Source organism: Platichthys flesus, chromosome 20 (genome assembly GCF_949316205.1).
Source record: "Platichthys flesus chromosome 20, fPlaFle2.1, whole genome shotgun sequence".
NCBI classification, from domain to species: Eukaryota; Metazoa; Chordata; class Actinopteri; order Pleuronectiformes; family Pleuronectidae; genus Platichthys; species Platichthys flesus.
Window position 1 is genome coordinate 14509068 of NC_084964.1, and position 14649 is coordinate 14523716.

At 44.4% G+C, this 14649-nt stretch overlaps 1 protein-coding gene across 1 annotated transcript; it reads left to right on the forward strand.

Annotated features, from left to right (window-relative positions):
- Positions 1-4575: 4575 nt before the first annotated feature.
- Positions 4576-9683, forward strand: LOC133976232 (C1q-related factor-like). The gene is made up of 2 exons (XM_062414380.1): positions 4576-5453; positions 8535-9683. The coding sequence occupies exons 1-2, from the start codon at positions 4809-4811 to the stop codon at positions 8712-8714; spliced, it is 825 nt and encodes a 274-aa protein (XP_062270364.1). The 5' UTR covers positions 4576-4808; the 3' UTR covers positions 8715-9683.
- Positions 9684-14649: the final 4966 nt, after the last annotated feature.

Below are 14649 nucleotides of genomic sequence, written 5' to 3' on the forward strand. Positions count from 1 at the left end.
CCTGCCTCCCGCTCCCATACAGTTTGCTGGAAATCCGAGTTGCTCCCGAAATTACGTAAGAGACTCTCATGCCCTAAAAAGGGAAATATGTGTGTGCACATTGTGAGTGGGAGATTCCTGCAGCTGTAGAGTTCACACTGACACACAGATCAGGTTTCACATCTGTCTGGAAACAGATCACACAGCATCATGTCTTTATTTGTTCTTCCAATGAATGATGCACATTCATCAGAAATGAACTCATGAATGCAACCTCTGGTAGAGTGATCTTTTTCCAGATGTTGATAGGGCAATAGTTAAAGGTACAGCGTGTTGAATTTAGTGACATCTAGCGGTGAAGTTGCACGTTGCAGCTGAATACCCCTCACCTCACCCTCCCCAGTGGTAGCTTAAAGTTGTTATAAAAAATGAAAAGATGTTTAGTTTTGCAGTTTGTGCTAGTGTAAAAAAAAACATGAAGGCCTTCCGAAAAGAGGACCCACTCTCGATGTAGATATAAAGTATGTAAATGTAAAGATTTACGACCTTTAGAAGCACACTGCAATACTGTAAAAATAAAAATGGTACGAGTACAGTCCTGGTAAAAATAATATCAGTATGGACATTGTTGGTTCTCAGCAATCATTTTGTAACACTAAAATACAATAATAACCCTTATAAACCTTAATCTGCTCACTCTGTATACGTAAGTTGGTAAGTGAATGTATTGGTTGTGTACTGCTTGTATGGTGTCTGAGGCTATTTTCGTTCCTTTTATTCTGGTCCCTATGTTGTAAATGCTGATTAATGTTTCCTGCTCCAGTCCAATTATTTGTCTGCTTGTTCTTTGAGTGGGTTGCGAGGAAAATAATAGAAACTAATATCAAATTACAGCAGTAAACAGCACCACAGACTGTATCCTTTGAAATGATCACAAAGTCAAGCTTTTAAACAGTGTTCTTGTAAAACTGATCAATATTTAACTGTTTAAGTCTCAGCTGAGTGTGTATCAATGAAAATGTGTCTGCAATAAGAAAAAAGAAAAGGATATGCTAGCGTCAGTGACACACCACAGCAGTCTGGTGTTCTTCAACTGGTGTTATTTTGCCAAATCATGATGATCGATTATTACTTTGCCACTAATTATAAATAACACCAGACCACACACAGTTGTTTACAACCCCTGGACAAAGCTTGGTCAAAAGTTGTCCAGACCAACACGGCACAACCATTTTTCAATTCCTCCTCCATCCCATCCTCGCATCCTGAAAAAAACAATATTTGAGGATTGAAAACCAACTGCTGAGCAAAGCAGCTAAGGAATTCCCACAGAATCCCAAGAGGGGCTGAACAGCAGCGACCCATTGCCTAAAAAGGAAGATTCCAAAATGAAAGAATCGAGGAAGTTACTCTGTCTGAACCCTTTTGTAAACATACAAGGGGCTGATATGCTTTCCCTTTACATAAGGGGTTATTACACCAAATGTCTGTGTGACTTTGACATATTTCCACTACAGGAACTTCAGTTAGTTAACTACTCTCCTAAATAAATAAGTATATAGGTTATGTCATTTCATGTAAAAAATATCTAGATTTTGTATAATTGTGATGTTGTACCTTGATGGAAATCGATGGACACTTGCACCTAAAGCCACCTAAACAACCTGTGAAGTCGAGTCCATCCTGAATATAGACATAGAAGCTGCTCTGTAACTTCCTCAGCTCTCGTGTTACTGACAAGGCCGTCCCGTGTGTCCATGCTGGAATGTGTGCAGCTCTACTCAAGATGGGTGGTCTACACCTTCCCCTGCTGTCCAACACTCCCCCACTGATCTGCCGCTGCATGAAGGTGAGATAATGTCCTAACAAGGCAGTGCAAACCCTGTGTATAAAATAAAGCTTGCATTTGTTGCAAAAAAAACAAAACAGAAAAAGAACAAATGTGCTTCTCAGATGTTTTATTAAAACATTTCCCGACCAAAATAGTTTTAATTGTTATTCAATAGGAATCTGTTGACACATTTCACCAGGTTCTCAGAGTGAGGTTCCACATCCCTGCTTTTAGAGGATGACTGCTCTGACTTTCTTGAGTTTCCGTTATTTTTATCTCCACAACAGTGAGCTGTGGGCGCCATCTTCTGTTTGAAATAAGTAAATGCAGTCGGTAGGACAGTAACATGGAAAGACGAAAAGCAACACAGTCCATTCAATTATGCCATTTCCTTGCTGCACTTATTTTTGGGTAAGAGACGTGTTTCAGATCTGCAAGATGTTAAAAGAAAATGGCATCTCACAGTGCAAATCCCGAGGAAACTGCACCCTGATTTCTGTCATTTGAAAAAATCAAGAAATCAATGAAAACCTCAAACCCTTCACCTTATCACATTCACTGTGCGTAGCTTTGCTCTGAACTCGGAGTGAAGGAAGAAGAATAGGCGCAAGAGAGCGAATCTGTGGAGTGTGAAGAGGTGATGTGATTTGTAATGTGTTAAAAGACCACACGAGGGCACAACAGTTTGCAAATAGAGTTTGTGAAGATTGAAGACATAAGATGTCAGTTAAAATTCCTTTTAAAAATGTGAAAGGTTTCTAAAGGATTAAAGATTCATTCACTCTGAGAAGTCAATGAAAATGTTGAAATGTGCCCTGGATCTGCACCAAACTTTAAAAGGTTTCTTTGCGGACCCTTACCACATCCTCCAACGACGTCTCCTGGTTGGTTTTGCATCATCCTGCTAATTAACAGACAAGCCAGCGCAGACGAAACACAACCTCTAAAAAGGACACAAGATTAAAGAAGATGAAAGTCCTTCTCCGTCGTGTCTCTGATTCAACATGTCATCATCTGGGGAGAGTCAGCAGGAAAGCACTGCTCGAGGTGTCTGACTCGGTGCCATTGTCCTGTGACAGCTGCAGCATAAACAATGTGGAGGGTACAAACAAAATACTCCCTGCATATAATACTCTCATGAAAACCTGATATCGCCGGATGAGTAACTTTTCCATTCAGACTGTGGTCAAGTGGGTGAAGCCGACTTCAGTGGGACTTGGGTGTTTTGTTAGATGACTTGTAGGGAGGTGGTCTTCCCTCAGAGGGAAAATATTAAGAGCTACGTGCAGAGCTGACACATGAACATATATTGTATTAATAAAGTTCAATACAATACAATAAAGCAATGTAAAATGACCTACTGCCACTGTGTTTAGATGAGGCTTCTCTCCCTTGAATATTTATAGGGGGCTTGAGGCCATTGCAGGAGATGAACAGCTCATATATCAGAATTTTGTATTTTATATTTGCATCATTATGACAGTGTACCTTATTTTTAAATTGTAAAAAAATAGACATCCTGGTTGTTGTTTTTTTTTCGCAGTTTCACAACAGCTTTTCCCAGAAACAATATGCAAACATAAAATGACATGCACCATAATCTATCCTGACCACTGTCATTACGTTTAAGTTGTAAATTTAAAGTGTGTGCAGGAAATGCACAGGCCAAAGAATGACCATTCAATATAATCTCACTTCAAGAACTGGAATCAACAGTTAACACCAATGAAAATATAGTTGCATGGCAGCAGCAGTTAAGCTGAAATGATCGGCCGGAAGAAATCAGTGTTGTGAGAAGATCAGCAGCACCACTCTGAGAGCTCAGTGTTCGGGCTCCAGTTTTCCACCTCCACTATTTCAGCTTATATATGGAGAAAAAAATATTTGAATCACAGCTTTTTCAAAGTCGACAGTTTGACGTGTCATGTCAGGCAAAGCACAGATTTAATTAATGGTGATTACAGCAGCGGCTCCAGGGCCCTCCATTCACACTCACTGTCAGTTCTTATGGTCACACTGAAAGCTGCAATAATAATATTTCATAGCAACTATCGGGAAAATTAGCGTGTTAATCATTGTGACTAATTAATATGAAATAACAACACTTGCCGCCCAGCACTCTTCATAGGGTTGCTGGAGAAAGAACCTGAGCTAAAACCTAGAGTCAGCATCGGAATTACATTTGACAATGTTTATATGTGTATATGTATGCAGCTCTCAACCATGACCTTTGACCTTTATCAACTTCAGTTAGTTGAAGTGTGGAGTATAGGTGAAAATCTGCCGAATGCATTGCTGAGTTATTTTGTTCTCACTCAAATAACAGGAACAATAATCTCCTGGCTAGGAAGGCATGCTGGGTAATTAAAGACCAATGCTCCAGAGAAAAATAATTCTACTTTTGAATTGCCCCTGTACAAGTTTGCTTTATTTTGAAAAGGTAACAGTTTGATGGACCAGAGATCACCGTCTATATCTTCATAATCTAATTATCACAAAATGAAGATTTGTTCTCCCTCCATGCTCTTTACCTCACACTGCCTTGTCTCCCCTGGCTCCTCACATCTGTGAGTAAAGTAAAGTGCCCTCCTCAGCCCTGACTCAGATGGCTACTGAGTGCATGTTGCTCACTCTCCTCCCCTCGCTTCTTTTCTTTTTTTCCCCCCTCTCTCTCAAGCTGTCTTACTCTCTCTCTCCCTGCTGCTCTCCACTTACTCTCTCTCCTCACCCTCTCAATCTCTCTCTCCTTTTCCACCACGTTGGTCCCTTGCTCTCCGCTCCGTCTCTCTTACTCCTACACGGCTCTGTCACTCACTCACACACTCATTCCGCCTTTTCCCTGGGCACCATCTCCACCTCCGGAGACTCTGCGTTTTGCCAGGTGGACGCACTTACCACAGTCACCATTTCTGCCCCAGAGAGTTCCACGCTGGCAGCGCAGCCCCTTCCCCGGCTGAGCATCGGGCGGAAGACCCTGGTGGCAGCTGCTGTGGGGGTCATGCTGGTCCTGGTTCTGGTGGTCCTCATCCCTGTGCTGGTCAGCTCAGCTGGCGCAGGGGGTGCAGATGACAGCGCGAGCCACTACGAGATGCTGGGCTCCTGCCGCATGGTGTGTGACCCCTTCCCCACGGGCACGACTGGCACCGGGGTGCACGTGGGAACAGACACAGCAACCGCAGGCCTACAGGTGGGAGACGAGGCAGACCTGAGGGATCACAGCATCGGCCCGCCACTGCCTACATACAGCGGCAATGGCCCACACGGCAGACCAGGACGTCCTGGTAAGACTGGACCCCCAGGACCACCTGGAGAGCCAGGTCCACCAGGACCTAAGGGACCACCGGGAGATGGTGTGGACATAGTACGTACGGGGATTTTAGGCTTAGGGGGCAAAGGGGCAGTCAGCACAACCACGTACAACACCTCACCTCGAGTGGCGTTCTACGCAGGACTACGAAACCCTCAAGAAGGCTACGATATCCTGCGATTCGATGACGTGGTGACTAATATCGGAGGTAACTTTGAGGGCGCGACGGGGAAGTTCACCTGTAAGATCCCGGGCACCTACTTCTTCATCTACAACGTGCTGATGAGGGGAGGAGACGGCACCAGCATGTGGGCTGACCTGATCAGGAACGGTCTGGTGGGTAACACCTTTAACTTTCTTACACTTTTCTCACACTTCTTAATGCTCAACCCTTATTGTTGAGTTTAACAAATAGGAAAAAAAGAATTCTCTCAAAATACAAATGGTACAAAATGATCTTGTCACTGACATAATGTGCTTTGAACCCTGAATCACACACTGGGATGGGCCCACATCCAATTGCTCAGGGAACAGTGCAACCCGTGTGCTGGCAGTGTAAATTGAGTAGTCATGCATTCATGTGTGCAGCGATTTTCGGTCTGACTTGGTCTGGTGTCATAGTCATGTATAATAACAATGCAAAGTGGCACGCTGCCAGATTGTGTATCTGTGCACATTACACATCCAGTGAAGTACACGTTGAGGAGAGTGGAAGGAGCCGCGGTGCTATCTCAACTCTGCACACATCAAAACACAGCCCGAGGTAGTGGCTAGTTCAAAGCTGGTGCCCTTTGAAATACCACAAACTTCACGGAGCCATGGTGTGCGAGTGAGTATTATCAGACAGCCTGTCGGGCCCCGGCGCTCCAGTAACAAATCATGATATTTGCCATATTTCGTGGATAATTTGGCAATGTCTTAAAAGCCCCAGGTGATGACACTGATCAAACACCGTGGTAATCTTGACATTTTCCTGCAAACATCTCAAGAGGACGGCGAGAGGAGGTGCAGGGGATGGACACGATAACTCAAACACTTGGATGTTATCGTGCAAAACAGCCACAAACACACAAATCACCATATGAACAGACCCTTACATTGTTAAGATTCCACTAACAAATTTAAGACATGGGGGTAGAGGTAGATTTTGTGTATAACAAACATGGCATTGCATTAAACCTGCCAAGTTTTATCCTAAATCAAAGAAAATGGGAAACACCGTGTTTAACAGCGTGTGAAACAACTGCAGTTGGTTATTTTAATCCCAATGACTCACCTGTTGGGGGACGACATTGTTCTTCTGTAAAATGCCCCCCCCCCCACACCCAGCCCTTAATCTCTGCCTCTGTCTGCTCCCTTCAGCACCAACAGATCAATTTTGGTTTTGAAAGCAACAAAGATCCTATTGTCACGAGCAGCATTGAGCAGTTCAACGAATGGAAATACACACATTGCTTGCAGTTGCAACACATTTACCACATAACCCAGCACAAATACAATCTCTCTGTGGTGCAATGTTTTTAATAAGGAACCTTTTCAAAAGCAAATGCAAACTGACTCAATAAAAGCAGATTGAATTACCTGCACTGTCACAAACAAGTTAAATACCCCAAAGTACTTGAGTGCATACAAGGTCCAACAGTACCCTTGATTTCAATTAAAGTACTGATGCACACATCACAACTTCTAGATATCAGACTCCACGAAAGACAAAACGCAGAAGGTTCTTTTATGTCCCACGGATGTTTTGTGGAAATCTATTTGGTAGATTTTGCGTAATCCTGCTGACAAACCAATAAACTAGAATGTCTCTGATTCCCCTTATGAAACCACGTTTAAATTCACTAGATCCTGGTTTACATTCTCATAAATATCAGTCACCTTACAATGTCTGATTTTGTGAGCTGGATCTGCACCAACATTGAATAGGTTCCCCTCTGACTCATAACACATCCTTCCAACAAGTTTTGTGAAAATCCGTAGAGTCATTTTTACGTAATCTTGCTTAAAAGCAAACCAACCAACAAACAAATGAACAGGGGCGACAACCTGACACCCAACGCTGCACATACCTGGTTAAAAATCACAATATGTCACATTTAAAACATATCTACATATTACTGCCATTTAATTTGTAGTGACATGCTGTTGCTGTGGTGGAGCTGTGAGTGGATGGAAGGAGGGCAGAGACTAAAGGCTGCATTGTCCTCATGTCTCAGAAATCCATCATCATGCTGTCAGCTGTGGCTCAGCCGCTGCCCTCAGACCCGACGGCCTCCTCACAGCCACTCTTAATCTCCAGCGGCGCTAATTAGAACTCTAAGTTGCCATTCTGGATTGAATCGGGAAGCTCTACTTGTACGGTCGGTCTGGTGAAGCTGCAGCGGAACACCCAACCTGGCAACCCTTCTCATTGCACATTAGCCGAGGCTTAAAGGGGGATATGTGGTGAACTGTACATGCACTGCAAACTTCCCACGGTTTGGCTTTTTATACAGACATGCAAAAAGAGATTTGGGTGTTATGCTCCACATCTAACACCCTCAGTAATTATCCAGTGTTGACACGATGACACCCGTGTGCGGGTAAAACGTGGCATTTCCCTCCGCGCTGCCCCGGGGACATGTGGAAGTGAGGGGTCGGACATGAGGCGAAGAGATGGGATGCACTGCCCTCCTTCCTCAGAGGCAGACTGACTCAAGCCTGACCCTTTCAGTTGAGTCATGAGAGGCAAAAACAAGATCTTCACCACTGGGGCGACACACTTAGACAAAGTCAAAGCCTCCAACTCTGGACTAACTTTGTGGATATCGTCTTTTCTCGAAAGAAGAGTTTATTGTCCACTCATGGGGGGATATGTCTTGTGTATTTTGGGCCTTGTTGTCTCTACGAAGGAGCTTCTGCTTTCACCTCGGTCCATTCGTTTGTTTTTAAGCACGATTACGCAAAAAGCTACTGGACATATTTCTTGGAGCCTGGGGGAGGGATGTGATATGGGTGAGAAAGGAACCCATTACATTTCTGGGGTCGAATACAAGAATTACTTTCATCACATCAACATTGCAAAATCAGCGACTGATATTTACGGGTGTGTGCAATTTGGTGCAGATCTGTATAAAAAACAATCCTCTGGAGACTGTGCTTGAGGTATGCGTTATACTGAGTGATATTCTAATTGTTAGCAATTCATAAATAATTCAAAACAAAGGTTATTTGCATTTTATGATGATGAGTTGATGTGTTTTCAGTTGGTACAGGAATGAATTCTAAACAACTCTTCATTGTAAATCTGTGACTTCAGAATCTCATCATTTAAATGTCTTCCCTTCCTCTCTCGTTGCGTGTGTGTGTGTGTGTGTGTGTGTGTGTGTGTGTGTGTGTGTGTGTGTGTGATTGTCTGTGTGTTTCATATTCCAGGTCAGGGCCAGCGCCATCGCCCAGGACCAGGACCAGAGTTATGACTATGCCAGCAACAGTGTCATCCTTCATTTGGATGCGGGCGATGAGGTTTTCATCAAACTGGACGGTGGCAAAGCTCACGGGGGCAACAGCAACAAATACAGCACCTTCTCCGGCTTCATCCTCTACGCCGACTGAGGGCCGGGCAGGACGTGGGCTCCGGAGGTGAACGGTCACAGCCAGAAGACACTCAGTCCCCCGACTTCCACTCGGCTCCCACAGAGAGGTCCACGTTGCCCATAGCCACTGATTCACAATCAGATTCTTTCTTTTCTTGTTTTTGAGCTCAGGACTGACACTGGGGGTTGTGTGTCTGTGGCTATCGGTAACCGTCCACCTCCTCATCCATACGTTCCGTTGTACGCAGCGGTGCCTACATGCTGCTGCTCAGAGCGGACGCCAGCCCCGTCACGGTGCCAGTCACTGCCATGAGTCACTCTGAGGGGCCGGAAAACAGCTCCGACAGCGCCGGTGCCTCACCTCATTTTTGAGCTGTCATTTCACATCCCAGTCTGGAGATCCAACAGTCACGGGAGGCGTTTGTAAATGTGCTTGTTCAGATTTATGTTGCGATTGTGTTGTGTGTGTGTGTGTGTGTGTGTGTGTGTGTGTGATAAGATGTCGTGCTTCAAAGACTGAGGTGGGGGTTATTTTTGTTTGTTGATTATGGGAAAACGCCAAAATGAGATTACGATTGTGTTGAATGGCAGTGACAGTGTCACCGGGATGTGTTGTGTGTCTCAGTGTGATTGTGATGATCTGAAAAATAACATTGTACAAATCGTGTTAAATCTGATATGATATCTTGTTGTTTGAACAAAGTCAAAGTGGTGTCAGTGCACATGGATTCTATTGTGTCTATTTAAATGATGTAGTTGTTGATAGATAGTCGTGCTGTTGTATCGTGTTGTGTTGTCTCTGTGCTGATTTGAGAATTAGATCATTTGTTTGATTCACGCATGCAACATGTGTTCAAATGTTCTGTATGTTTCAACAAATGACGAAGAGATTTAAAACACTTAAATATCTAACGTGGGTTTAGAAGAGCGTCTGTTGCTGTTGCTTTTTAAATGGCCATGACTTTTCATTAAAAATGGGCTTTTTTGCATTTCCTCACACATCAACTGGTTAATGTCGCCTCATTTCCCAGATGAACCAGTTGTGCGAATGTTACACACGAGAGCGGCAATCAACACTGCGCTGATCACTGGGAGGGGGGGGGGGGGGGTGAAAATACAGCTGGAGTAAATGCCAAATGAAGCGGGAGATCATTTTGTTTCAAAATCAAAAGCAGAGAAGTGTGTGTTTTCTTATCCCTGTGATGTGTGTGAAGATGCTGAGATACGGAGGCAGGGAGTCGGGGGGAGGGGGGGGGGGGGGGGACGGGTGTTAGAACATATCATGACAGAGCTCAGATCAGCAGCGAGAAGTCGTCCAGGGCGAATTAGGCTCCGCAGTGACTGTGACAGACGAGAACACGGCCTCTGGGCCTAAACTGTGAAACCGAATGTGTGTACTGTGTTTTCTTAAGAGCTCACTTTGATTTCATGACATTCTCTCGGACGTAATTTGCCCTGGTCGCGGGTCGCGGAGGGTCCGTCTCTTTCATCGTTTGAAACGCAGAGTTCACAGCTCGAGAAGAAGAGTGGTTCGAGGGTGTGAGGAGATGTAAACATGGGACCATGTCGAAATGAACAACTCCCCAGTCGCTGATGCTTCTGAAGCTGAATGTCAGCCCACTGTTTCCTGTCGTAACGATTGAAACCTACTTGATTCATTTGGTGTAAGCTGTAAATCAGTGTGACACTTGACTGAAGAGACCAGAGACTCGATCGCCCTGCTGTGCTGCGTCGGAGAATCCTGTTTGCTCAGCTCCTCTTTGTGGTTTCGCCCTCTGGTCTAAACTCAGAGCCTGTCTTAAGACAAGGAACTTCCTCCGGACACAATTAAGAGTGAGGGTCCGTGCCCAAGCAGAGGTCAGCCGAGCCAGAGGGCAGCTGAACACTAGCACAGACTGTTTTTCCGCTCGCAGGACGTATGAGCACATCGTCAAATTAGAGACTTCATGTCACGACGTCAAAGACAAACGCCTCCGGACGGAGAGAAACAGCTTTCACTGCTGAAACCAACTGAGAGTGAACGCTGCCCGGGCGTCCGCGACATCGGTAGCCTAGTTTCACGGAAGTCCTCAAGGAGAAACGTAAACTCGTCTTTTAGATGCAACCTATTCACTTTATTTGTAATACTTAGAGACCATAAAGATAAAAGGATGAACAGCCCTCGCTGTTTCAAAATGAATAAATGAGAGTGAAATAAAAATCCACCTGAATTCATAGGTAGGCAGGTTGTTTGGTCCCCTTGTAAAACCACATGTTACTTCTCTAGATTTTCATTTGGATCTGCACCAAATTCGACACACGCCTGATTTTTTTCAAGAGCTATGAATTATTTTCAGCAAAATCGATGAAGATGTTTACGAAAACCAAAATAAATCCTAGAAAAAACCCTGGTAGGGATCCACACCAGCATTATCTGGGTTCCTCTTTGAGTCATGACCCACCCCTTTCAACAATTTCCAGGATATTGGTTTAGTGGTTTTTGCAGAATCCTGTCAAAAATACAAAAAACAAAACACTTTATCTCACAATATTAAAGGGAAAAATACAAAAAATATTCCTGGATCCGCCCCCTTTTCAGGATCCACAACCAAATTTAAGGGGTTCCTTCCTGAACACATCATTCCACCAAGTTTTATGGAAATCAGTTCAGTGTTTTTTGTGTAATCTCGCTCACAAACAAGCAAACATACAAAACAACCAACAACCCAACAAACTAAAACATAAACTTGGCTGAGATAAATCACTTCTGTCAAACTATCCTGTGAGCAAATTACGTTTTGCTGCTCAGATAAAATGAGTCTTCATTTTTGGAGTCGTTTATCAAGGTCAGAGTCTCGCTGGCGTCAGAGGTGTAAGCCCCCTGAAGAAACACAAGCCTGTAAGAACTCTCTTGGCAGACACCTCCTCTGCCTCATCCTGTAAAACTGGGTGATCCTCGCTCAGACCATTGTGCTCGGGTAAGCAACACAGCCTCCCCCCCTCCTCCTCCTCCACTGGTTTTTAAAAATGTTATGTTGGTGACTTTAGTGGAACAACCCACCCAACAGGACACTCACTCTAGGGGCCGGTGCTAATTCCTGATGAAACAGCATCTGGGTCTGAACGTTTGACTCTCGCTTCCTCTCACGTCCTCCTCGAACTTTAAGCAGATCCAGGGTCTGGAGATAAGTATTCCCCTGAGACGTGCTATAAGCCGCTTTTTGTCGACGTAAGCTTCGTCTCTTGGACGCGGCGGAGGAGCTGATTTGAAATGTTCTGCTTCTAAGTAGAGGGATTTGCAAGATTATGTCTCTGTTGCAGACTTGTTTTAATTTAAGGTGTCTCCGGCACGTGCAAACGTAACTGAGGGGAAATGTTTTTTGATTCATTCACTCCCACCCACTCCCTATCAGCGCACCGAGATGGCTTCAGCTTGACATTTGCTGGGGCCAACTGGTGAGGCGTTGGGCTTATCAGGCTGCTGCAGAGCGCTCCAAGTGTGTGTGAGCGCTCGGGTCAGCGTGCACGTGTGTCCGTGCATCCGTCTGCAAGTCTCCATTAGACAGGAGAATTCCAGGGCTTGGAAAGAGAACCTCCTCTGAGATGCCTGAAAGTGACACTAAGGAGCCCTCGGTGTTGTTATCGTGAGCATCTTCACTCACCGGGGGGGGGGATCCAAATTAGAGATAGATGCTTTAACCGTCGAGTTAAATTGCCGGTCACGCTCATGCACGCTTCCTCCCACTAAATACACAGCCACCTGCTCACATGCACATAGTGTTTTACTGTGAGTGCAGCTGAGAAGACAAAGACGACAAAAACTGCACGACAACACAGATCCTATTCTGGTATTGTTATATTTCAACATGGTAAAAACACACAATAAAAAGAAAATGAAAGAAAACATGACTTTGAGTCCATAAAAATTACTAACACTTCATCAGAACTGATTTCAAGATACTTTAAATAAGATGTATGGCCCAAGTGCATCACCACAAAGTTCAGGCGCAACTTGACGTCCTTCTCCAGGAATTCCCTCGCCGCTCCAAGAGCTACAGTCTGAGGACCAAGGGAGGAACAAACCCCCCCCCAGGAGATCAGACCATCTGACTCCTTATCCTCTTGGAAACACATTCTTATAAATGTGCTTTAGATGGGCTTGTCTGAACTTTCAATCTTTCGAAATAGTATTTTGAAATCCCCTTTTTTAAATGATTATTTTATTTACTTTATATTGGTGTATTCTATTTTAGATCTTTTTGATTAATGGTCCCCGGACATTCAAACTGCTTTCTGTCTTAGAATCATTTTTTATATTGTCATTACTATGAGAACTATGACTAGAGCTATAGTAGAGTAATGCTAGAAATCCTGCTTTGAAAAATCTGCACTGAACACAAAGTATAGCCGGAGCTACAGTGGTCGTGAAGAAGAAGAAACACAACAGCAAATCACTGTTGAACAAATGGACAAGTTTGTCCATCCTATCATCAGTGACTGTTGTCGATAGTGAGTAATGCCACTGTGTGTTTTCCTATTTGAGTTGTTCACTATGGAGCTGATGTAAGTGTCTTTAGTATGTATCTGGTATCTGGTCATAAACCAAAGCTTTGGGCAAATCAACCAAATATCTGTCCAAACGTTTGCACCGATGCTTCCGGTTAGTGTGAAGCTGAGCGTGGCTGAACATCGGTGTCTCCTCGCTGTCTGTCAATAACAGCTGACAGTGAACAGAATCCTGCCAGCTGCTCTGCCGCCCTCCTCCGACCTGTTATCTAAAGGGGTCGGCACAAAGCCTGTGTATCACCTTGGATATGTTAAAAATAAACAAGTGTTATGTGTCCACTCGAGCTGCAGCCTTCTGGCTACAATCTGAATCACAGCATATACATATAAACTCTTTTCACCCTGTATTTCATATCAAGTTTGCTAAGTTGTCAGAATCGTTGTTTTGGTGTGAGAAAATCTCTAAAAGGTCGTTAATCTGTGGTCCATACTTTGAACTGATAAAACATCACAATAAGTGGATTAAACACTGAATAAAATACAAGAACACAACGTGCAGTGATTCCCCCACTCCCTTCCCCATCATAGAGCTTCTGCTGGGAACTGTCCAGTGTGTCAGTGACTCAATACCAGCGGCCTTGTTCCCTCACGGTCCTGACTGAGCCGGGGCTAACGCGCAGGGACAGGTTGAGTCATGTGGCTGGGGATGCTTCGCTGGCGTGGTGCCTGTCTCATCACCTCACCGCGGTCTGGCGGATGCAGCCTGTCAACGGGGCTGCGGAGGCGCCCCTTCCCTCAGCGTGACACCAGATGCCAGAGTTCAAGAGGACTGGCCAGTCGACCCACGCCAGTCTGTTCGACCCACTGGTGTGGAGCTGCATGTGCGACGTCACCGTGAGTTTCTCGTCGCTGCTCCAGTAGAGCTCAACAGCCTGGTTCCACACGTAAGCATCCCATTCACTTTCTGAATAGAGATTTTGATTATCAGCTATAATAAAACCAAGGTAAACTAAGTTACGATAATGTTAAGACAGTGTTATAAGCTCCTGTAGAGGCCACAAGACTGAATGTATCAATTGTGTTTTAAGAAAAATCTGGTTTATCGGGGAAGTCAAGGGGAAACGTGACACTACCCACAATCCTCAGGTGCAATAGCAACGACTCATCCGTTTACCACAACCGTGAATTTCATGTCGGTTGGGATCAGGTAATTCATTGTTACGTAATGTTTACCACAGAACAACCAGAATATACAATATCTCAAGAGTTATTTTGATTTGACTTTGACAGGAAAAATCGCAGGCTTTTGTCAAACAGAAAAAACCCTAACCTTTACAGAGAGACAGGGTACTTCTATCTCACATGGAAGAAAAATGTGATGTGACTTAAAGACTTGTATGTCGCAGAGCTATATAGTTCTTGAGCGAAAACCAGAAGTTAAATCTTGACTCTCCTTTCCAAGGGAGTCG

Excerpts from the sequence above, each read along its gene's own strand:
- LOC133976232 (XM_062414380.1), top strand. The coding sequence starts at position 4,809 with ATGCTGGTCCTGGTTCTGGTGGTCCTCATCCCTGTGCTGGTCAGCTCA. Across the intron at positions 5,454-8,534 it reads ACCTGATCAGGAACGGTCTG|GTCAGGGCCAGCGCCATCGC; the intron begins GTGGGTAACACC and ends TTCATATTCCAG.